General features: G+C 41.0%; 2 protein-coding genes across 7 annotated transcripts; both read left to right on the forward strand.

The window, feature by feature from the left end:
- Nucleotides 1–5665: 5665 nt before the first annotated feature.
- pex13 (peroxisomal biogenesis factor 13) lies at nt 5666–9203 on the forward strand. The gene is made up of 4 exons (XM_034898429.1): nt 5666–5882; nt 6701–7413; nt 7778–7900; nt 8161–9203. Exons 1-4 carry the CDS (start codon nt 5809–5811, stop codon nt 8517–8519), a joined length of 1269 nt encoding a protein of 422 aa, XP_034754320.1. The 5' UTR covers nt 5666–5808; the 3' UTR covers nt 8520–9203.
- A 236-nt stretch (nt 9204–9439) lies between these two features.
- kiaa1841 (KIAA1841 ortholog) lies at nt 9440–23791 on the forward strand. 6 transcript variants are annotated; one of them, XM_034898426.1, is made up of 21 exons: nt 9440–10237; nt 11269–11420; nt 11574–11745; nt 12628–12727; nt 12976–13214; nt 13422–13480; nt 13949–14109; nt 14307–14393; nt 14533–14643; nt 14811–14934; nt 15032–15184; nt 16742–16884; nt 17873–17969; nt 18088–18120; nt 18334–18433; nt 21689–21774; nt 22351–22379; nt 22560–22633; nt 22776–22864; nt 23082–23164; nt 23252–23791. In XM_034898426.1, the coding sequence occupies exons 2-21, from the start codon at nt 11271–11273 to the stop codon at nt 23286–23288; spliced, it is 2127 nt and encodes a 708-aa protein (XP_034754317.1). In that variant the 5' UTR covers nt 9440–10237; nt 11269–11270; the 3' UTR covers nt 23289–23791. The 6 variants fall into 6 exon arrangements, with proteins under 6 accessions (XP_034754317.1, XP_034754312.1, XP_034754313.1 ...); XM_034898421.1 differs by having other exon boundaries at nt 23089–23164; XM_034898422.1 differs by having other exon boundaries at nt 12631–12727; nt 23089–23164.
- Nucleotides 23792–24343: the final 552 nt, after the last annotated feature.

A 24343-nucleotide genomic window follows, 5' to 3' on the forward strand; every position in this document is an offset into this window, starting at 1 on the left:
CCCCCCCTTCCTGTGAAGCTGGCAAGCCCTCTCTCACTGCAAATGGTTGATGACGACACTGTATGCATGCAGTACTGATAATACAAAAGTTAAATTTGAATGTCCACTTCCTCCATGCTTTTATGTACACTTTTTTTTTTATATGGATTTGAACATTAAGGTGTTTGATCACACATGCATATTGAGTGTGATTAATTGAATACAATATTCAATATATATACAGTAAACTCAAACAAGTTAGAGAACTATCTGGGGTTTCATATTACTAGGCTTAATTTAACCATGAATATGAAGATAAACATGATTATTTTTGTATTATTGTATGGTAAAGTTCCAGCTTTTTATGATGTTGCCACAAAAAACAGAATGAGGAAAACACAATATCTGCCCCATTGAAGTGACTAAATTATTATTATTTTGAAATTTGCTGTAGGAATAAATATGTTCTGACTTTATGACATAATCTGCATACAGTTAATAATCTTTTTAGGAACAAACCAGGTTCCAAAGCATCTCCTTCTGATTCAATTTATTGAATGGTACCCATCCTATGTCATAAAGACATATAGTCATATTTTCCACCTATAAGATCACTGAGCCACAGTCCTCTCCATGAAATATGGAGAGCACTTATTACTTCCATTCTCTGAGAGCAATTTGCCTGATCCTACAATTTGCAAACTTCCTGCAGCACATTTTAATTATAGGTATTGTACCTTATGTGTAGGTAGAAAGGCTTCTCATGCAAGACCTAACTCATGTTTCAGAGCAGGGGAAATCCCAAGAAGATGTGTGTGTGTGTGTGACCGTAGAACAGTGTACAGGTCTAACTATGTGTTCCAAGGTGTGGAGCAGGTTTGTGCCATTGTTTATAAGGATATTAAATGTGAATGGCTCAAGTATGAACCACACTCCTTGTTTATATATGCTAATGTGGTAAGTGGAGACAGAAGCCGAAAACCACAGCTGTAATTTACTGAGCTGGTTGTCGTACAAAGCCTAAATGCAGTAGGCCTAACTACGTATTTGCTGAGTTTTCCAGGGAAAAATTATGAAAAATGTAACTAAGGTTGCACTTAGTGCAGCATTGTGGTGTGTAGATAAGACTCTGAGACACAACAACCTGCACAACTGGTTTATTTACATTTTAGCATACTATTAAAGCAGTTGCACATTTTGTTTTCCCATCCTGTATATATACAAATATGTGTTTTTTAATTTTATTCCTATTCCTATTATTATTTCATGTATATTGCATGTATGTATGTTGTATCCTAGTATTCCATTTATATTTATATTCTGTGCTGTGTGACTGGCGTATGTTTGCTGCTGTAACACTATAATTTCCCATTTTTTGGATCAATAAATATCTATCTATCTATCTATCTATATATATATATATATCTACTCCATCTATCTATCTATCTATCTATCTATCTATCTATCTATCTATCTATCTATCTAACTAACTAAATACAAAAGAGAGGTGAATACAATCCGCAGTGACAGGACTCCAGTTAGCTAAAGCTAGCTGGTTTGGAATCACGGCTAGCTTTAGCTATAGCTGTAGCTAACTTTTGCCACAGCTAACTCACTGACAATTCCCAATTGAAACATTAACTTTAACTTTAATATTTAACAATTTAGTAATTGAGTTTGTTATACAATGTCCATAAATGCTAAATGTAATCAAAATAGAGAAAAAACTAACACCAGATTAAAAAAGCAGTGTGAAAAGCTAACTAGCCTAGCTTGTCTTTCAGATTAGCCAAACATAGATTTTCCATACGTAGTGGCAGGCCTACAGTGTCTGCTTTCATCCTAATGTATTCATCCAAAAGAGATATAAAATTAGGGATTTACAACTTTTGAAACTGTAGCCTTCATACTTCAGACCCTTCTTTCCCCGCTTCGAGTCTGTATAGGACTACGGCTGTCAGCCATTTTGCATTTACACCTCAGATAACAGAACTTGATAGCATAGCATTATACCAGACACAACAGTGTTGTCAGTTGTATTTCCTCACTGTATTTCCTTTTTTCATAAGCAGCCACACATATGTCAACGTACCGTGGCGGACACTGGTTAAATACACACGAACTTCAACTAAGTTCTGTCTGTTCCACCAACATTTTCTCTTGATAGTTCCACTTTTGTATTGTCATGTACACTTTGGGTAATGCACATGTATTCAGCACAAAGAGAACACGTACGTGTTACAGAGCAAGGAGGAACCAGCATTTGTGTAAAGTACCCACAACACTTTCAGGCCAATCCAGCGTGCTGCCCAGCAAAAATACACCATATAACCCGCTAGGAACACTGTCATTTCAGAGCGGATAAAGGAAGAGTAGTGGCGTAAAGTCCTAAGTCTGGTTGAACCAGTTGGCTAAATCTGTACTGTTGGAACAGAAACTTGGCAGATACAGGGTATGAGGGAAAGCAAAGGGATTCTTTGAACTACCTTATCGGGTCAATCAGTCTTTTATGATAATGATACACTGTGGTTGGAGACACAGGAATATACAGGGTAAATTTGTGGATGCCCCGGCAAATCTTTTTCAATCTCTGTGAAATGTGTTGGCAACATCTTCTTTTAAAAATGTCCGACTGCCATTAGAGAAAATGGTGTCATTTTTTTGTTGATGTCTCTCCAACTCAACCGGAGGACATCAGATTATGTCTCTCAGATCTCACATACTCCGAAACATTTTGCTTGAGGAGCTTATGCAGCTAAATTCATCAATTTCTATGCCTTGAAGGTCCAATATTGTAACAAGTGACCTTTCCATGCCTTTTTATTATAACGCAGGTCTATATATAAAAACTGTGAAAGTATCAACAGAGAACAGAGAAATGCCCCCAGACCATATTCACAAACCGTGCCTTTAATCGAGCCCTCATGACTTCTGCCTGGTTGAGATGTCACAACTATTCTATGTAGCCTATTGGTAGAAAGTGTCACTGCAATGCCGCTTCAGTCATTCCCCGGATGCAATGATGCTGCAGTGACAGCGCAGAGAGCACGGATCAGGAAGACCCGGAAATCTTAACCAATCAGAGCAGACTGGGCTTTTCTGGATGGCGGCTTAAAAAAACGGGCACTAAAATACAGCGTTTCAGACAGAGAATGAATGCAGGTGTATTCAGACAGAGAGTATGAGAAAAATGATTTTTTTTTTAACATTAAAGCATTCAAACATTTTTTTTGTAGAAACCCAAATTACAAGTGAGAACCTGAAAATGAGCAGTATATTTCTATCTAACTTAACATATCATAGGGTCTATTAGTGTTTCCACATACTTTATGCACTCTTGGTCTGTTTTTTTTTCATATAGTTTGACTTAGCCGCTCAGTTTTAACTAAAGGAACAGTTCAACATTGCGGAAAATATACTTATTCGCTTTCTTGCTGTAAATTAGGTGAGAAGATAGACTCCACTTCATTTTTTGTGTATTACATAACCTAAAAAAAGATATGATGTGTTGGTTAATAAACACTTGGGGTTCTGCTAAGCATTTTTAAATCTTTGAATAGAGCAAGGCAAGCTGTTTATGACTTTTTCCAGTCTTTATGCTATGCTAAGCTAAGCTAACCTAACCCTAACCGTCTGCTGGCTGTAGCTTCATATTTATCGGACATGCATTAGAGTGGGATTTATCTTCTCATCTAACTCTCGCCAAGAATCCCTAGTTTCCATAAGCTGTGTGCAGTTCAACCAAAGAATAATGTCCTCGTATCAGATTTCATTTTAATAGTTCGTGAATGGGAGCAAGACCCCTGCAGCCAGGTTGTAAAATCTGGTGGAAAGCCGGAAACCAGAACACTGAGGCGGCAGCAAATTTACATCCAACAAACACATGTGGGTGTCATGCTTGGGTGTCATGTCATGCTTTGTGTCCATGTAAGGTACTTTATATGCTTGGATGTAATGATCGTTCATTATCTTTGACCTTCCTAAATCACCACGATACGAAAAGGTCACAGGTGCTCAGCACAAACCCCAAATACCAGGACCATCGTCAGCTCAAGCCTCGTCCCACACACAGCGACATCACAGGCTAACACCCTGGACTCCTACACCTTTCGCCTGGGACCCTGACACCGTCACGTCACAAACGGCAACCTCACTCTCACACACCTACATTGTGACATCACACAGGCATCTTACGTCCTCCTATCCCCAGTGTATCTAATGTGACAGCTCTGCATATATGCCCTCCCCACACACACACACACACATACACACACTTGACATCACAGGGCTTCCTCCTAAAACCCACACTGTAGGCCTACACCTCTGCACTTTCTACTTGCGTTCAAGAGCAGCTTTCCTCACACTCTCAGCAGCGTAGTCACAAGCCGCCCCCCTCTCAAAACCTGACTACTGGGTTAACTGAACAACACTGGCAGTGAAATCTCAAAGAGGGGGGGGGGGGGGTAAAAAGAACCAAGTGAACACCCATCAGTCATTAGGTCTGAGGACAGCATGCTTTTTTTTGTGTCATGTTTATCCCTTGTGTTGTCCTCCCGGGTAAAAAAGGGACAAAAAAATTGACATTTACGTCCCTTTTTTTGAGTTTTTTGTTTTTGTTTTCAGTAACACCACCTTAGTACCACTAGTTTTACAGTATTTTTTGGAATTCATGTTCATTTATAATCCTTATTTCTCATTCATAAGTAACATGTAATCCTCATTCATGTAGAGTTATGCCTAATAATTGAGTTAAAAAAGCAGAAATTATGAATTAATTGACTAATAGTTAAGATCAGAGGAACGTGCAGATGAGTTCAGTCAGGAATGAAAGTAATCAGTAGGATTTGCAAAGAGCGTTGTATGGAATCCAATCCATTTTTTTGTGGTAATTTGATTAAAAATAAACCCATATTTCAGATATAGACATTTTTTAAACGGGTCAAATTTGACCCGAGGACAACAGGAGGGTTATTTTCTGACAGTAGTGTGTTTATTTAGCTCACATTTATTTATATGGAACTTCCTAAAGCAGGTTGGACAGGTAGCAAAATGCACAAGCATATGCATTATTAAACCCAAACTTTAGGTAGTTTCTGTTTCCCTTCAGCCAAACCACTAGACATTTTAAATGTGTGACTGAACATGAATTAGTAAAATACTAATGCAATTTTATTTAATTTTTTAACTCTAGTGTATTACAAAGCAGGTATGTTCCCTTTTATCTGCAGGTTGCAGAAGTCTATTTTGAGGGTCTTGTTTTGTGCTAAGTCACAGTACCCTCTGCTGGACAGAAGTGAGCAGTGCATTTAATCTCCAAGCGTCCAGGGTTTACTAATCGAGTGTGAAAAACATGGACAGGATTGTTAATGGATTGTTAAGTAATTTAAGCAGTTACAAACACTAATAAATAAATAAATACATATAATTTACCGCCAAAAATATTCAAATCTTTAGATAGAGTAATGGAGAATATTTGGTTTTATTATTTAAATCTATCTTCTATCAGCTATTCTGGTCTGATCATAAAACGCCAAAGACCATTTGGTGCCTTTAAGCGTTGTCGGGATTTTTTCAATTATACTTTCTTTGGCTATTAGAAATTCCATTACGTCTGTTTAGAGATAGAAGCCGTGCCTAAGACAAAGTCATATGTACCTATAAATCCGCAATTGTTATAGTCCGTTTAGGGTTACTGAATCCAACAACAAAAACATGAGTTGCAATGTTGGAGTAGGAAACTACGAGGAGAACGGGAAGGCAGCAGGAGAAGCTGTCAGGTGGGCGCAGAGTTCGCACTATTTTTTACACTTTGGGGACATATAGTTTGCGATGGATCCACAGCCCCCACCAAAGCCATGGGAAAGGCGGATTCCAGGGGCAATGAGTGCACCTATAAATTACAGGTAAACGAACTATATACCTGTTTTGGACTCGAGCTGGTTCGCTGTTGTTGGTGACGTTAGCTATCTTATGCTAAGGTTGTAGCACAAGCTAGGTGACCATCCAAACAGTGGAGCCTTTAATATGGTGGTATAAATCATTCGCCATTAAACCAATCTTCATTTCCCAGAATATATCGCCGACGGTGGGCCAATAAACAAAGGACCAGCTGTGCTAATAGCTAACTACTAACGGTAGGCCCGACGGGGCCCTGGCCTAGCATGTTTAGCTAACTAGCGAACGTTAATGTTACGGAAAAGTTTGTCATTTTTTTTGAAAGACTATTTTTTTTGGGGGGGGGGCTTTTCCGCCTTTAAATTTGACAGGACAGTTAGGTGAGAAAGGGGCGAGAGAGGTGGAAGACATGCAGGAAATTGTCACAGGGTGGTCTCGAACCCTCGACCTTTGCGTCGAGACGCAAACCTGTGGTTGTTGACCATGAATTCCAAAAAAGTAGTGTAAAACTAGTCGTACTAAGGTGGTGTTAGTGATAACTTAAAAAAAAAGTCTGAAAAGGGGACAGAAATGTCAAATTGTTGTCCCTTTTTGACCTGGGAGGACAACACAAGGGTTAAACTGTCTCTTTACTGTCTTTGCTGGCCAATAACGTTAAAGCACTGTTAAGTTTAGGTCACATCAACCTGATAGTTCCACAGAATCATTCATGTTATAGTTGAGCATCAGGCTGAATCAAATATTGCCCATCATCCAAAAATGACATAACCAAAACACTAAAGTTGTATGAATCCTATGATTTTTTTTTTTTCTTCTCACCAAACAGATCTTCAAACTTTGGACCACCTGCAGGCCCCTCTGTTCCTGCAGGCCCCCCTGTCCTGACCAGGATGGTGCCCCCGTTGCCCCCTCGTCCCATCCAGCAGGCTTACCGTCCAGCCTACAGCTCTTTCACCTCCTCTTACAGCCCCTATGGGAGCTCCATGTACGGGGGCTACAGCCCCTACACCTATGGTGGCGGCGGCTACGGCATGGGAGGAGGAGGATACAGCCGCCTCGCCAACACGGAAGACGCTCCCCCCAGCCGGTTTGTGCAACAGGCGGAGGAGAGCAGTCGCGGTGCCTTCCAGTCCATCGAGAGCATCGTCCAGGCCTTTACCTCAGTTAGTATGATGCTGGACGCCACCTTTTCAGCTGTGTATAACAGTTTCCGCGCGGTGTTGGACGTAGCCAACCACCTAACACGGCTGCGTTCGCACCTCACGAGAGTTTTCTCCGCCTTCGCTCTGGTACGCACGTTGCGCTACTTCTACCGACGGTTACAGCGGCTGCTGGGGCGAAGGTCAGACGCGGAGGTGGACGACTTGTGGGCAGACAGCGCAAGCGATGCCCTGGCTACAGGTGCGTCCAGAGGGGATGGAGCAGGGATGGAGGGCCCGGCCGTCAAGTCCTGGCCAATCTTTCTGTTTTTTGCTGTAGTATTGGGGGGGCCCTACCTGATCTGGAAACTGCTGAGCTCCAGTTCAGTTGAAGAAAACGGTGAGATTTGCATTCAAGGTTTTAAGATGAATGTATTCTTTTTTTAGCCCCACAAGGGTAAATTACAATTGACAATTGACACACACAGGCCTCAGTTACACACACATGCTCAGTACCTATACATGCACTAATGGAGTGAGTACTTGCAGATGAGATGGTGAACGTGCACATTTAATCAACATAACTTTTAAAGTTCAGGAGCTTATTTGCATCAGTTATATATGGGACTTTTTAGTTTTAAAAACAATTGGTCCAACATCAATGGAACGATATTCGATGACAGAGAAGCCGATGACTGAATTGGTGCATGTAGTCTGTCTTTTACTCTTTAAGAAGTAAAGATGTTGTGGGTTTCTGTGTTCAGCCACTGATTGGGCCAGCGGGGAGGATGACCACGTAGTCGCCAGAGCGGAGTATGACTTTTCAGCTGCGTCTGAGGAGGAGATTTCTCTGCGGGCTGGAGACATGCTCAACCTTGCCCCTAAAGGTGAGAGCTCTATAATAACCGCTGCACATTGTTTTCTGTCCTCCCAAGAGACATAACCACATAAGCATTACAAATTAAATGAGCAGCTTTTGTTTTCCTGTCCGTGTAAGTGCGTAGTGTTTGTCGCAAAGACATCAAAAATAGTAAGTTTGTCTTATGAGTGAAGATCATCAAGCAAGAAGAAGTGGTTGGGAAACTAGAACTTTGTGGATCCCCCCATGTTGATGAGATCAGATCATGACCTTTTCATTGTCCCTCAGAGCAACAGCCCAGAGTGCGTGGCTGGCTGCTGGCCAGCGTGGACAGCCAGACCACAGGACTCGTCCCAGCCAACTACGTCAAGGTCCTGGGCAAGAGGAGAGGCCGAAAGTACGCAGAGACGGAGAGGCTTGCTCAGGTCCAGCAAGGGAGCGCACAGGCCTCCCCGACAGCCCATACTGCACACCCAGAGTCGAATGCTGCCCGAGGCTTTACTCCAGGACTTGGTTCAGCCTACACCCCAGAGGAACTGCTAGAATCAGTGTACAGAGAAACACCCCCTTCCGTCAGTCTGGGAACATCCAACCCCAGTATGCCCTCCAGCACGGTGCTTAACATCCCTGAGAAGACTGATCTGTGATGCTTGTGCATTTATGGATTTCTGTGTATGCGAGTTCATGTGTGTTCATAACACTGGTTGGCTTAGTCCGTATTAGTTTGCAGTTTAACTCTGAAGCTTGACTAATAATCAGCCAACAGTAGATATTTGGGAAGACACCACAGACCTTGTCAAGAATTGCTCAAAGTAGTTCCTAGGCTCATCTATTTATATTATCAAAACAGAATCCGGACTTTATGGTAAGGTTAACGGTCAAAAATGGTTTCCATGCATAAAGGTTCTTTGTTGTACGGTTCTGTTTAGAACCAGCATGTTTCAAATTAGGTTATTCTTACATTTCTTTAGTCAGCGCTTGTACAAGAAAGATGGTACACTGCTCTTCTTTTAAGATCATGTCTGATTTAAGATGTATGAGATTGCTCAATAACAAGAATAAGTTCAACGTTTAAGATAATAACATGCACTGATAAATCATCTGGATACAGTGTAAAGACAAAGGCAGGGTGTTTTGTTTGATATGTAATTATGTCATTTTCTTCTTGCCCTCAGTTGTTAACTGCTTGGTCCTCTGCGTTGTCTTCTATGTAAAATAATGTGATTGGATTCATTCAGAATGTGGAAGGGCTCATTTTGCACATTGTTAGCTGTTTGTCGGTCACAGAAAGTAATTTGTAAATATTTAATATAATTATTTTGAAATTAAATATTGTCCATTGTGTAATTATTCGAGTGACAGTTGGATTATAAAATAGGTTTAATGAAAAGGAGCAGGGTTTTCGTATCAGTAACATCTCAAAAGTTAAGAGCAAAACGTAAGGCCAAGAGAGCTTTTTGCGGGGTAAATTATATTTTGGTATTTTCTTTTTCATTTTTTTAGGTAACTTTATTTAGTTTTATTAAAAGTTGGACTGAAGGTAGAAACCTTTTGAGCTGCTGTCTCTTAGCAACAGGACTCCTAACCTGCTGCAGTGCGACAACCGGGACGACTCCGCAGATACCGACGGAATTCACCAGTTTACCAGTTTTTATTTCTCCACATTATTTTAAGACCTGTCCGCTGAGTTTGTATTTTGACAGCTTAGCCTATCGATATAATTTTTTTCTGTGCTACTGGGTTTAAACGTTTACAAACTAAGATGATAAGTAGCCTCTTAACGTTAGCTAGCTAGCTGATATGCTTGCAGTTTGAAGCTAATGATGCTTTCAGGGACTGTAGTTGTAGACGCAGTTGGTCTTAGTTAAAGTTATTAACATTCGACATAGCCTAATTTGACAAAAGATACCTAACTCGTGGTCTACTTTGTCTTTAATTAATAAAGGCTTGACTGCATAACGTGAGTTACTTCACTCAGAGGACCAAGTAAGTCTTCGATAAAAGTAAGCAGGTTTTTTAATGTTACTTTCTACCGTACAAGTTATCCTGACATTGCAACATTCACAAGTATAATGTCTAATTTGAATAATATAGCCACACCCACCAACAACGAGGCAATACTAGGCTGCTGACTCACTTGTACATATATCTGCGGGCTGAATGCATCACTTGTGTCGAGTTGTTCGAAAGGAGTACCTGAAGGCACCATATCCTGTCTCTCAAAGTTAGCCAGCATTAGCAATAGCTGCAGTTAGCCGGTAGGAGGACCGCAGCATCAGCATCATCCCAACACGATGACATAAAACGGGCACCAGCTTGGTTGACCACGAGAGAGACGGGGAGGAACAACTCCGAAACCAGAGCAGTATGTCAACGATATCTCATAATGCTTGCTGTTTGAATTATGTGTACAGAACCATCTGAATATAATCTGACCCTAAAATGATCTCATGTTGATGCAGCAGGGGGAGGACAGAGTGACTCGGCCTGCGCTAGCATCACTGCTCCACTGACACTATAACGGTTCTCCATGGTCTACCATGGATTAGATCAGAACTGGCTATCAACAAATGGATGTAAAAAGGAACAAATCCTCGACTTTATGTTTACTTGCTAACATTATGCTCTTATTACATTAAGCTCGGCATTCCCTCCAAGATGTTATGACCTGTGATGAATTTATGGGGCAGACAATTATACAAACTTTTCTTTGTAGGAAATGATGCATAATCATTACACAGACCTCATCCACCAAACACAACCACCACCAATTCACATGCAATTTAGATAGACTCACGTTACTCATTTTTTTGTATGTAAAAAAAGTATGTGAATATATATATACAGGTAATATTTATATGTGTATAGCTAGACAGAAGAGTGATTAATACCTCTACAAGCTATATTCTCAGCTGTGACTAGCTGGACTGTATTTATTAATCAGTATTGCTGCAATACCTCATATTTCATACTATGCCGCTTACATTTTGTGAATATATGCAAGGGCTGTCATATTGATTTCATCTAAGGTGATAAAGTCATTCATATTTTAGATCCGGGCTGTGACTAACTATTCATTATAATTATTGAAGTGGTGAATATCTTCCCTATTAAATAACTTACCGCTGGGTCTATAAAAGGATTTTTAAAAATGGTCCATCAAAATTTCGTTAAACCTTTTGCCCGACCAACAGTCCAAAGCCCAGAAATATTCAGCTTACTATCATGTAAGAAAGACTTAAGCAACCATTAGAAAAGTTGCCAATTCATTTTCTGTTAAATGACCAACAATTTTAGCTCTAATTTTGGATTTCACGATACAGCAGACGTGCAGCAAATGTACCCCGTTCGTTATTGACTTTCTGCCTTTTGTTTCTCATCTCTCTGCCTCTGTAGAAATGAGCCGCTTCTGCTCGGACAACAATAACTTTCCCTATGACAACAACGTCCTGGTTTTGGACATGGTTCTGGGCTCTCTGTGGGGAGTGCCCCAGCCCATAAACTGGGACAATGTAGCCAAGCTAGTTCCAGGATTCACTCCCAAGGAGGTAACTGGAATGCTGGGTAACTATGATTGCTTCCATCCAGTCATCCACCGCTCTATTTGTCCAACCCCATCCATCTGTCATTGCATGGTTTAGTAACATTAGTGCTGGCTTGTTGATTATAAATAATACTGTGGCACTGATGTGATCTTCCAGTGTGCCCGTCGGTTTGAGGAGCTGAAGAGCACAGGGGGCTTTCTTCATGTGGACAACCAATGCAATGCCCTGACAGAAGGAAGCCCCTCCCCTTCAGATGGCCTGACCACCCTGCTGGACACTGGTGAAGTGGTGGAGACAGGAAGCAGCCAGAGCAGCAGCAAAGTTACAGGTCAGTAAGTGCCATTCCGAGTAGTACAGATAACAGATATTTTAGTGTCAGCTGTAAGAGCGTGCTCCAGCCAGTGAGTCGGATTGGTTTTGGCTTTACTGTTTTCAACATGGGGGTCAGGTCTCAAACGTTGTCATTTTACAGCTGCAGTACACTCAAACATGACCTGAACATTTGAGGTCTTCACACAGTGCGTGAGAGACTCCTCGACTCTGATTGGTTGTTTTCCTTTGGGTGAAATCTTTTCATTATGAGCATAAGGGAAAGGCAAAGGAACGTGATTTCTTCTGTCTCATCTAGTACTGTCAGGAAATAGTGAAAGTTTGAGCAAATATGACAAAAACCTATTTAGCTATAAAAGTGACTTACTGCAGCTTTACATTTCCTTCTGTGTAGTATTAAAATGTCTTAAATTGAACTTGTTACAGCTTTTTTCTCACAGGAATTTTGCCTCACATTTAAGTTTCATTCACTGCTGTACTTACTCTACTTACTGTAGCAATAATGATAAAGTAGTGTATGATTAGTATTTTTGTTAGATCATTGCCATTAATTGTACTGTTGCTGTGAAAGGTCTTATACGAGTGGCATGTGCGCCATCTAAAATGCATTTAGTTTTTAGTTAATAAAAGCTTTGAATTGAATTTAAACGTTTTGACTATGCCTTTTTCTTTACAAGATAATCAGTCAAGTCGCAGCTAACTTTATTAATAAAATCTTCTCAGGCTAGCAAACATGGACGGCTGGAACAAGCAAATATTTCAGAGCAGTATAATGCTTAAAATATATGTCAGCGCCAAAACAAATGTGCAGCGTTGTATTGATGATTACTGTTTGATAACTGGATTGAAAATATATTTCCATTTTTTCTGCTGCTGTCAGCAGGCTCCAAGTCGACGCCCACAGGAAGGGTTGGTGCTGTGGAGAAGAAAGAGAGAAGGGTCTCCGCAGAGGAGGATGACAAACCTCAGAAGCCACGAGAGTAAGTATCAAGAACCCACCCTCAGTCTTTGTAAAGCGCTAATTCCAATAGCAGTGAACCCAAGTTAACAAGAATTCACATTGATTTCTTACACACACGTATGCACATGATACTCTCCGCCTCATATTATAATCCTTTCAGTAGGAATCACCCACACCCTGTGGATTTAAAAGGCCGCTATCAAATATTTAGCAGGGAGTTTTTCTGTTGTGTAAGTTATTATTTTTATTTGACCTTTTTTTCTACAGCCCCAACATGGTCATCCACGTGTGTGACGAGACCAAGAATCTAAAACAGGACTTCACATGTCCCAGAGATCTTCTAGTTAAAGAGATGCACTACTTCGCCGAGTATTTGTCCGTGGACGCGCAGAGGTGGGAGGAGGTGGACATCTCCGTTCACTGTGACGTACAGATCTTCGACTGGCTCATGAACTACGTCAGGAGGAACTCTGCAGGGGAGGGAAACAAGGACAAACCCCGTCTCGGTAAATCTCAAACAATCATAAGAAATATCACATTCTTACACATAGGAATGCCCGAGCTGTAACTTACCTGTTTGTGTAAATCCGTGGATATTGCTCGATTTATCGCTCATTAAACGTTGTGTTTGGTGTTTCACCGGCTGTGTGTTCTGTGTTGTCTGCTGGTTGTGGGGTTTGCTCGGTTGGTCATGTGGTGTTTGTCGGTTACAGAGCCCAGCAATGTGATCTCAATCCTGATCTCCTCCGAGTTCTTGAAGATGGATACGTTAGTAAGTGTTGTGACGTGCGACGCCATGTGTGGTGATGGGCTTTGGGCCTTTTTTGTTTTTTCAAATGTAAAGAAAACTATTGATATATAACCTGGCAACCACCTATTCCCAAGAATATCTACCAGGAGCTTGAAAATGTGTTTTAGAACTGATCATTTCTACTCTCTCCTAGTCCAGGAAAAACAAGAGGCCCATACATAGATTGTGACCTTTGCCCATTGTTAAGTTGATGTTGCATGAATGTTAAAAGTGTAGATGTTATTTTGCCTTCAAGAGTTATTTAGACACATTCCAATAAACACTGCTGTACCTCCTTGCTGCTCTTAAAGAAGAGCAAACACTAGCAATATAAAGTAGTATATTGCTGTGTCTGAAAAAATTTGATTACTATTTATGCAAGATCCTTGACATTTAATGTACTGTTGCTGTCCAACGTCTCATAAGAGCGGCATGTTTGTCCATGTTCAGGTGGAGGAGTGCATCCAGTACTGCCACAAACACATGAGCGCCATTGTGGCCACGCCCTGCAACATGAATTGCATCAACAGCAACTTGGCGACGCGCATCGCCGAACTCTTCAACCACAATGAGGCAGACGACATCAGGGACAAAAAAGACAAGTTCAAAAGGTAACGAGATGCAGAATGTTGGTGTTTGGATTTTGATTACAAGTGGTTTCTCAAAGCCTCTTACAGTATATGACTGTAATGTGAGGTCATATGGTTAATCTTGGTTTAGAGATCATTAATGGTAAAAGATCATCACATCCAATTGCAAAAGCAGCCAATGCTCGAAATCTCTCTTTTATTTTATTTCTCCCTCAAAGCAAATTGTTTCAGAAGAAAATTGAGCGTCTCTTCGATCCCAAATACCAGAGCAGAGACTCGCCAGGAAACGCCTCGACTCTCTACAGGTGAGACACAGTACCTACCTCACTGCTTAGCAACAGAGTGTGTGAGTTAATTAACATTAGTTGGAGTTTTTCTCTTGCCTTGACATTTAGTAGTAGTACATAGTGTCAGTCTCACTATTTGTCGTATGTTTGATTCCAGGTGTGGTCTGTGCCATAAGCTGCTGACCAAAGACACAGAGAGAAAGATCTCTTGTGTTCCAGGGAAAATCAACATAGATGCTCGTGGAGAGATTATTTACACACACACTAGGTATTATAGTCTACACACATGTGTAAAGATTCACGTACCTGTAACTGTAGTTCCTGTATTTAACTGTCAAAAATACACAATTGACCTTTTAAGGGCTAAACTCTTTATTACAATGTGTGTGCGTTTGTGTGTGTGTGTGTGTGTGTGTTTGTGTGTGTTCTTTGCAGGCAAAAGAGCTGGGATGTGCATGACTACATCACGGGTCTGTATGAGGAACTAAAGTCCTGGGTCCTGGTCTACTGGAGAATCTGGGGTACCATCAACTACCTCACTTGCTTCCGATGCCAACAGGTGTGTGTTTGTGTATTCATGTAACTGGTCTTATGTTTTTAGTAAAAGTAAGGTTGATACAACAAACCTGAGGGTGTGTGTGTGTGTGTGTGTATAGGTGTTTGTGTGTGCAGAGCTAACCCATTGCAAGTACCACCCAGACAGTGTGCTGTACCTTGGCATGGGTACTGAGAAAGGCTGGCATGGTGCAGGCATCTACCCCTGCTGCAATCAGAGAGTTCTCCGCTTTGACCCCTCTGGAATGCCCAAGGTATACAAATAGACACACACACACACACACACACACACACAATGTACGTGTACTAATAGTCACGCTGAAGAGGTTTAAAAAGTCAGGTAAGTTGAGAGCTTTAACAACAAAAGTTGAATCCAAAAAGACAAGAAATACTAAACACTGGTGAAGTAACCACTCGGAAAAATAACACTGGGAGCCAGAAACAAAAGCAGAGCATCCACCACTGAAACAAGAGAACACCAAGACTAATACACAGTACATAAGGAAAGCAGTGTGGTAACAAGGAGCAGGTAGAAACACAACAGGGCGGGGCACACAATCCCAAGTTGTAGTAGTGGTAGTAGAAATCAAGCCATGCATGCTTCACGTTCTCTTTACTTTGGTTAGTAAAACAGGTGGATTATAGATGATGGATGCTCAGTAATGCTTAATTGAACCATTATGTGGACTTTAAAAAAATCCTCTACATGGCTTGTGAAGTAGTGCAGATAAGTAATCTGTTTAGAGTGCCGCCCCACTGCATGCTGGGACTGACCCTGTTATCCTCCGTGGCTACAGATTAATAACTGTCAAGACATCCACACAAGCTAAACACACAGCACAGAGAGACTGATGTACAATGTACGGTGTAAACTTCGTTTTTAAGTGTATCATGTGATCATTAGCTCTTTCATAGTTATTTCTCAGTGAGGTAGCAATAGGTAAATTAATAAGTTTACACTTATTAAAATTTAGGAAAGTCCAGCCTTTTAAGGACACCAATTTTCTTTGTGAATTAATAATGTATTGTAAATGAATAAATGCTTTTCCTTAAAATACAGGGGGCATAAGTATACACCCCCCTGTGTTAAAATACAGGGCATAAGTACACACCCCCCTATGTTAAAATACAGGGGCATAAGTATACACCCCCCTATGTTAAAATACAGGGGCATAAGTACACACCCCCCTATGTTAAATTCCCATAGAGGCAGGCAGGTTTTCTTATTAAAGGCCAGATATTTCATGGATCAGGATACTATGCATCCTGATAAAGTTCCCTTGGCCTTTGGAATTAAAATAACTCCCCCCCCCCCCCCCCCCCCCCCCCCCCCCCCACATAACCTTTACATAGAGATTGGCATGGTGTTATTTCAGTTAGCTAAATAGCGGGTTTGATTTGCATTGAGAGATGATTTTATGGAAAGTTCCCCATGCCAGTCCCTAGGTATGGTGAAGGGTATGTGATGATGTAGGTTTATTTGAATTTTTTTGAATTAAGGCATTAAGATCAATTTCCAAAAGATGTTTTATATTTCTCTTTTTAATCAACTTCAGCATGGGTGTGTAAACTTTCTCAAGCCACTGTAATGCTAGATTTTCCTTGGTAGGCAAGACAAAGAGGGTGCAAACCACAGAAAGGAAAGCAGAGGATAATCTAAAGTGAATGTAGGAGTTGATTCGGTCCATTGCTTGTTACTGACCGACGACCCTAACACTAAGTCTACTTACTGTGCACGCGTTCGTTTGTGGCTTGAGAGACAATTTCAAGCTTCGCGTCGAAGCTTCAGGAAATCCTGTCTGTGTGTTCAGGGCTGCAAGATGCGAGACCACATAGTGAACGTACCCGATGAAGAGAACTGTGACGAGGTAACCTCGGCCCAGACCAGAGTCCTCAATGACCTGCTGCTGCACAGAGACGCCGTGTGTTTGTCCAACACACCCCCTGCAGACGGGTGAGCACGAGTGGGTGGGTGTCTTGTTTGCCAGGACCATTTTATTGCTGCCTCGTATCATTCAAAGATTTTCAATACCAGTACTGGTACCAATACCAATACCTTGACTTCAATACCAGTTCCTAAACAATACTTTTTCATAAAATGGCCAAATTCCAACACTATTTGGCCTCCATTGACTTGCATTACCTTGTGATAGTGTGTAAATTCATGCCGTAGCAAGCAGTTTGAAAGGGACCATGTGTCCTTTGTGTCCTAAACTCAACCATCGGTTTGTTTTTTACTAAAGCCAACCCCGTTCTTCTTTTCCTAAACCCAACTTGCGTTGTTATATCTTCTAAGAAAGAACTCAATGTAGTAGCGCCTCCTTGTGGAACATCCCTTGTTAGCGGCTAACGTCAGACACAGCGTAAGGGAAAAGAACCAATATTCTTCCTAGAAAAGTAAATGATATAGCTTACAGATAAGCATTCTTGTTGCTCAATATTAAAGTTAGGATATGACAGTTATGATACCACACGTGTCTCGTTTCCTAAACGCAACCGTTGTTTTCTTCTCCCAATAATAAGTGGTGTGTATGTTTATGCCCGCTGTATACACCATAGACATACACGCAGATAGCTCAAAATGTCAACAGATAACACGTCATTTGGAAAGTCGGCGTGTACGTTTACGTGAAGTCATGATGTCACGTTGTTTAAAAAACGTCTCTGTGTAACATGGAGTTTTTCCTGCATGTCTCTATGACGTGTAACATTAGACAGCCAATCACAAACATTATTAGATCTTGGTAAAAGCATCCTGCGTGCTTATTGGCCCACCGACGCTGATGAGGTTTACACCTTTGGTGTTACATTTGTATATTGAATGACGAGGCATTTTTCAATACTCGATACTTTAAAGCCTAATAAAGTATTGACAGCCCTACACTCGTTATCAAAAGCTTGCGATAAAATCCCATTTTTGTGTGTGTTGGTATGTGTGTTAGTGCTGAGGAGAGTCCCTCCAGTGCAGAAAAGGTTCCGGACTGTGATGTCCTCTTGGAGCCGACACTGCTCGGACCCCTGAGAGGAGACGGCAGCACTGTGAGTCTCTCTCTTTCTCTCTGTCTCAGTGTCTCTCTCAGTCTGATGCCTCGTACTTCTACCAGAATATCATTGTTCTGGTTCTGACTTCAACTACTTTCCTTCTTTTCCCGACCAGTTTTCCTTTTTGAAAAACTGGAGTCTGCAATTGGTAGGACGTTCCTCTAATTTCCTTCTTTCCATCTGCTTGTATAGTGCTGCTACTAATTGTTATGTGGGTTGTCTGTCTCTGTCTCTGTCTCTGTCTCTGTCTCTGACTGTACCTCCGGGATCTTTTTTTAGAATAGTCAAATGTAAAGATAGAAGTCATTGTCATCAAGCAGCTGAGGAGCAATGTCTAAAGCGTGTGACCTTCCCCCGCCAGAGGCAGCAGTCTCTCCTCTCCGAGGATGAGGAGTACACCACGGGGTCCGAGGTCACTGAGGACGAGGTGGGGGACGAAGAGGAGCAGTCCAAGAAACAAGGTAGGGGGGCTTTGTTTTACCTTTTTTTGTGGCAGATCCCAGCTGTATCCCATCGGCAGCTGTTGTTTTTGTATGCCTGTGCTGCTGTGTGGCCTTCGCCGTCAGACAGAAGTAATGACGAGTCATGTTTGTGGTTACTTATACGGCTGCAACACACACATGAATTATGGATTAGTCTAGTCATTAATTACACTACATGATTAAACACATGGTGAAAGAAACTCATACAGTTTGGGTGTCAGTTGATAGAAAATATCGCTTTTTTTTAGCAGTGCCTTGTATATTCAATTCAAGGTTCAATTTGTTCAATAAAAGTAGTACGTTTAAATTCAACAAAACATTTGTTGTATTTCAGCATATTACTAAAAGCAGCCGTTTCTGTCAGGAAAGTGCAGAAAAAATTGGATGAAAACATCGGGAAAGGTGAGAAAAACCTTGGGAAAAAAGTGACTAAAAAACAATGGGAAAGCGACGAAAGTGTCAAAAAAAGACGAGCAAATAGTTTACATTTTCAATTTGGTAAAAAGAAATTTAGGGAAGACAGCGCAAGGGTGAAGAAGGGAAACGGCTGAAACAGGTGAAACTGGGATACTGGAAGTTGAAGAAATAATAATAATAATATAATAATATCTTCATTTTATTAAGCTACTGTTGCCTGGTTAATTACAGGTTCTTCTTGCTATAACTATGATAATAACAGTGTCTTGTATTGGCAGTTTAATATCAGTTCAGGTGGAACATTATGAATATGATCATCAAAAAGTTTTGAGACGTTTGAGTCATACCAGTTATTACTGCAGTGATGCTGTCAGGGTGATACAAATTCATATTTCTGTCAAATTTAGTAATCTCATAACAGTAATATATGGATACGTTGATGACGTTTTTTTTAAATATATAATCATACATAATTGCATTATTTCTTTTAGCAAACAATCCTTAACAGTTTGTACTATTATCTAAAAAATTTGAGTTAGGGTTGCACAATTAATCGCAATTTTATCGAAATTTGGACTAGTGCAATATCCAAATTGAAGAAGGGCGCAATATTTGTTAAAGGCAAAATATGTCAGACCATTTAGAATTAATTATTGTGGTTCCACAGAGACAAAAGGTGTCCTACAGACCAAAAAACATCACATTATTTTTTTATTCTAATATTTTTAATTTAAAAATGATCATTCCCTCCAATATCGTGAATCAAATCGCAATAACAGTCAAAATAATCGCAACTCGATATTTTTTTCACATCATGCAGCCCTAATTAGATCCTCATTTTGCATCACTCCTGGACTCCTTTAGTCGTGGTTTGAATGATAAAAGTAAAATGAGGACACATGATGATATTTTCTCTATTACAGTTTTTCTCGATTGTTTACACACATTTTCTGAAAGAATGCCTCATATTCTCAGAACACTACACACAAATCAAAAAACACACACACAATGGGCAAAACCCCTCATTTCTCCTGCAAAATTAAACTCTACATTCAAAACAACGTTATTTCTTCTCAAAATGGTATTTTGTTTTCATATGAAAAGACATTGATAAGAAGCAGTTGAACAATGACGTGCTCAATGTAACACACTACGATGAATGGAAACCACTTCTTCTCCATTCACTAGAATGACTCAGGCCTTTTTTGTTCAGTGTTACACTACAGACAGTACAGACATAAGAGTGTTGTAAAATATTTGAGAATATTTTTTTTTATACTCAGAAAACACAAATACACATTAACAAATATATTTTATTGGTCCCACAAAAACAATGTACACAGTGTAGATCCCATTTCCAACCAACACAAAGTTGCACATACACTACATACAAAACACCAGAAGAATTTACTGTACACAGTTACAGTAAAAAAAAATACTATGATGCATCCTCCCTTCTGTTGTGGTCTGGCCACAGCACCTCATCCACATCCCATGTTTTCCCAGGCCAAGCAGCGGGGGAAATATCGCCTAGCATGGCGATTCCAGCCATGAAAAGCATCAGCTGCTACATGTCCACATGCGTTCTCCATAGCTCGGAGAAGAGGCATACGCATTTTGTGGATTTTGGTCATACACTTTCTATCTCCAGGCAGAAAAAAATCCTCAATAGGATTGAGGAATGGAGAATATGGAGGGAGATAAACAACTAAAAGCCTGGGGGGGGGGGGCAGTGAACCAGTTACAAACCAGAGCAGCCTTGTGGAAACTTCCGTTGTCCCAAATATTTAGTTTGTTAGTAATATTGCAATTCTTTGACTCTTTCTGAACTGCGTTCAAATGGCCCCCTGTAGACCGGCTTCATCCTGAGATGAGCTCTGGACCTGGTCCAGTGTTGATGAGCTTACCTTATCAATATTTTGAAATATGTCATTGTTTTTCTTTTTATTTACCATAGTTTTATGTATGGCATTATTTTTCTAAGACCATATTCATGGGTTCAGTTTCCTGTCAAAGAGACAGAAGACGTTCCCAACCACCTTGTGTTGTTCTGCCAAACAAATAATAAAATACTGTAAATACTGTGAAGGAATTCAAAGTAGGAATACTGTGCAGTACTGCATTGTTCTAGTGAGAGTAGATTTCGTACCTATTCTAATTTCGGGATGATGGATGCTACAGTGTACCTGCTGTACTCTTTGCCCATCTGAGATTACAGTCCTTCCTCTTCCTCTTCCTCTTCCTCCTCGTCTTCCTCCTCCTACTACTCTCACTCCTCTGGCTCTGACTCTGTTTCCAATGTTGGCATCCATTCCTCCAAAACAGAAGAGCTCACCTTTTGCCGTTTTATGCTAAAGCTCTGACTGCTAACTGTAAAGCTGTGTGACGGGTGTTTGCCCTTGTGATGAGTCAGTGTGCATATTTGAATGGCAGTGTGTTCCTCGTGAAGACAAGAGATTTTCTTCATGAAAATTGGGCCAAAGGCAGAGAATTGTGTGTAGTGTTTTAAAAAGAGTCTGTTTTAGAACTGCACTCTGAGTGTAGAGCAGGAATTGTGCTTGTAGTTTAGCGGAGTTGGTTCAGTGGGTTGGTGACTGAGTTACATGTTGTGGTCATTGTGTCTGAAGTACCAAAATTTGTGTGTAAACAATTGAGAAAAACTGTAATAGCACATCCCTCTGCGTTATCATCCCGTCTGTCACGTCCCTTTGTTGGCGTTACTTTCTAAAGATGGGAAATGAAACAGTAGCTGCCTTTGGCCAGCAGATGGCGTCGGACGGCCCTCAGCATATTCATCCTGATTTTTTCTGTCTCCAGCTGCTAAGAAGGCCAAGAAGGCCCCCAGACCTCTGAGGAAACAAATGTCCTCTCCGAACTTCCAGCGCAAAGACAAAGCAGAGAAAGTGAGTCATTCGCATTCAATTCACATTTCTCTCTGCCGAAGTCAAATACTGCTGACTGCTACTCAAAAAGCAGTGGTTATGAAAATGGGGTTATGTTTTTGGTCTTGTGGTTCAATCCAGTGTAAAGCTGCAGCATAGGAAATGCAGTTCCAGCATAATACACCCTGCTTCATCCATAGCAGCAGGACAGATATAATATAGATATAGATCATAGAGATATAGATCGACTTAGGCTTCTCACACTGTAGGGGTTTTGATGCATAAATGGAACTTGGGTACACACACTAGGAGTGTATCATTTATTTATTCAAGCGAATATAATTCAGCTTCCATGACTTTGTATACACGGTGACTCTGAATTATGCATTACTACTGTACTGTACTGCAAAACCTCTTAAAGAGACAGTTCTTGTACTATTATTATGATATTAATGGCTTCCATTGCTGTAGATTGAACCAGAAACCCTGTAGTCTGTAGTTACATTACATCTAGAGACCTTGTGTCAACTGTATTCCTACCCAAATAACACAGTACTTTAAATGTAACTTTAAATCCTGCATTTCTCTTCCCCTCAGCCACAGCCCAGGGACAACACACCCTTCATGTGAGTTCACCTGCAAACACAAGTTCCCGCTAAAAAATCCCCCGACTCATGCATATGATTGCATATTCCTGTATTAAAGTATCCCATGAGGATGGAAGTGTGTTCATGCTCAGCTTTGATTGGATGTGTGTATAGCTGAACTTTTGGTTGACACCGGTGCCCGTGGTGTGTGTTTTGCAGAGTGAGTGTCCAGAAAAATAAGTGGGACAGTTCTCGCTCCATGCGGTACAACCAGGACGCTCAGAGGGAAGAAGGTGAACGAGCGCTGAATGTTGTTAACACTTTCATATTTTTAGGCCTATGAAGTACGCCGAGTCTTACACTCGTACTATTTTTTTTTTTTTTTTGAAAGTTGACATTATGTTCTGTCGTGCTGTGTTTGTCTTTATGAACCAGACCAGCGGCGTATGGTGGAGGTCATCGGCTACCTGACCAAGATGAGGTTTGGAGACCAGGACCAGAGCAAATCTAAGGATACTAAAGAGGCAAGTATCTGTTCATATTCATATACATACACGCTAAATGTTATGTCGGACCAGCGTGCCTGAAATGGAGTGAAATGAAATGATTGGTGTTGGCAGTCAGCCCTGCTGTCCTAGTTTGTGCAGCTGCCTGATGTCGAATTGTTTTTGTTCCGGGCAATTTGTGTGCATGTCCGTGTGTGTGTATGTGTGTGTGTGTGTGTGTGTGCTGTTGCTGCAGCCTACAGGAGGAATCTACTCCAGACTCGAAGCGCAATTTAAGAGTGCCTCTCAAGCCAGACAGAGTTCAGAAAAGACACCCAGGTACTCTTCTCTTAAACACATACAGACACACACACACACACACAATCAGTTATCAATAATTTACCATTTTCTTATCTTTCTTTGGAGGTCTAAAATACGCTATGCTCAAATCCGGACAACATAAAAGACCTGATGGGGAAAAAGCCACCGAGCCAGTCAAGAAACGAGTATGACCGCTGATGAAGAGCTCCTCATGGCCTGTCAGTACAAGAGGAAGAGGAAGATCCTTCTGTGAGGACTCAGTATAACACAACCACCTCCTACTGGCAGCCCCACTAGCACGGCCACTACTCATAACCCAACTGTGGACTCCCTCCTCCCCCCTTGGTAGTCCTGATCCCTCCCTCTGTGCTTAACTCAGGTGACTATGTATTGATCACCACCAACCGCACCCTCTGTCACTCAGCTAGCTGCTTATTAGTGGTCTGTTGTTAAAAAACAAGATCTCTGGATTCGGCTGAACAACCTCTCAGTGTGTCTTTAGGATTTAGCTTTGGGATTCCTACATCATGAGAAATGTCATTTTACCTGAAGATCTGTGTTAATGGATCCAGTAAATTTCCACACGCATTGGACTAAAAAACTAGTTTCAGAGAGAGAAAAATGACGGTAAAGGGAAATTAAAAGTTTGCTTCGGTTAAACTGTACATCAGAGATCAGTAGATGAAACTAACTCTGTTTAGGCATTCCTAGTCTTCTGTGGTGAAGCCCAGCCGTCTGGGTAAACAAATATTACACTTATTTACAAATGTTCCCCCCAGTTCTGGTAGACACTTAGGTCATTCCTATCTGTATTGGAATGGGACTCCACTGTACAACACTGGGACCAATAAAACACGAATGACACTGAGCTCGGCCTATTTGAGTTTCATTTCTCATTTCTCTCCACCGGGTGGCAGTACATCACCTTGGGGGAGTTCCTGGGCTCCTAACAATCAACTTTGCCCCAGTTTGACTACAACCTGTCAACCCTGCTCCAATTGACTGCCAGATGGTATCAAAGAATTTACAGGGGATAAAATCAAATTTGAATGAAAACACTGTTTTGTACTAATTTTCTTGCCCAAAAGACTCAAAGAAGATTGTTCATTTAGTGGAAACAGTGGGAAAGTCCTGGGCAGAGGGCTGGTGTGTGTCCCTGGGTAGATGGTCAACCACCCTCTCTGTTTGAGAGCCACG

Source organism: Etheostoma cragini, chromosome 17, assembly GCF_013103735.1.
Source record: "Etheostoma cragini isolate CJK2018 chromosome 17, CSU_Ecrag_1.0, whole genome shotgun sequence".
Lineage (NCBI taxonomy): Eukaryota > Metazoa > Chordata > Actinopteri > Perciformes > Percidae > Etheostoma > Etheostoma cragini.

Coding starts and splice junctions, on each gene's coding strand:
- pex13 (XM_034898429.1), top strand. CDS start 5,809: ATGGATCCACAGCCCCCACCAAAGCCATGGGAAAGGCGGATTCCAGGG. Junction 7,414..7,777: donor CAGTTCAGTTGAAGAAAACG/GTGAGATTTGCA, acceptor TTCTGTGTTCAG/CCACTGATTGGGCCAGCGGG. Junction 7,901..8,160: donor GCTCAACCTTGCCCCTAAAG/GTGAGAGCTCTA, acceptor ATTGTCCCTCAG/AGCAACAGCCCAGAGTGCGT.
- kiaa1841 (XM_034898421.1), top strand. CDS start 11,271: ATGAGCCGCTTCTGCTCGGACAACAATAACTTTCCCTATGACAACAAC. Junction 16,885..17,872: donor AACACACCCCCTGCAGACGG/GTGAGCACGAGT, acceptor TATGTGTGTTAG/TGCTGAGGAGAGTCCCTCCA. Junction 22,634..22,775: donor GGACGCTCAGAGGGAAGAAG/GTGAACGAGCGC, acceptor TTTATGAACCAG/ACCAGCGGCGTATGGTGGAG.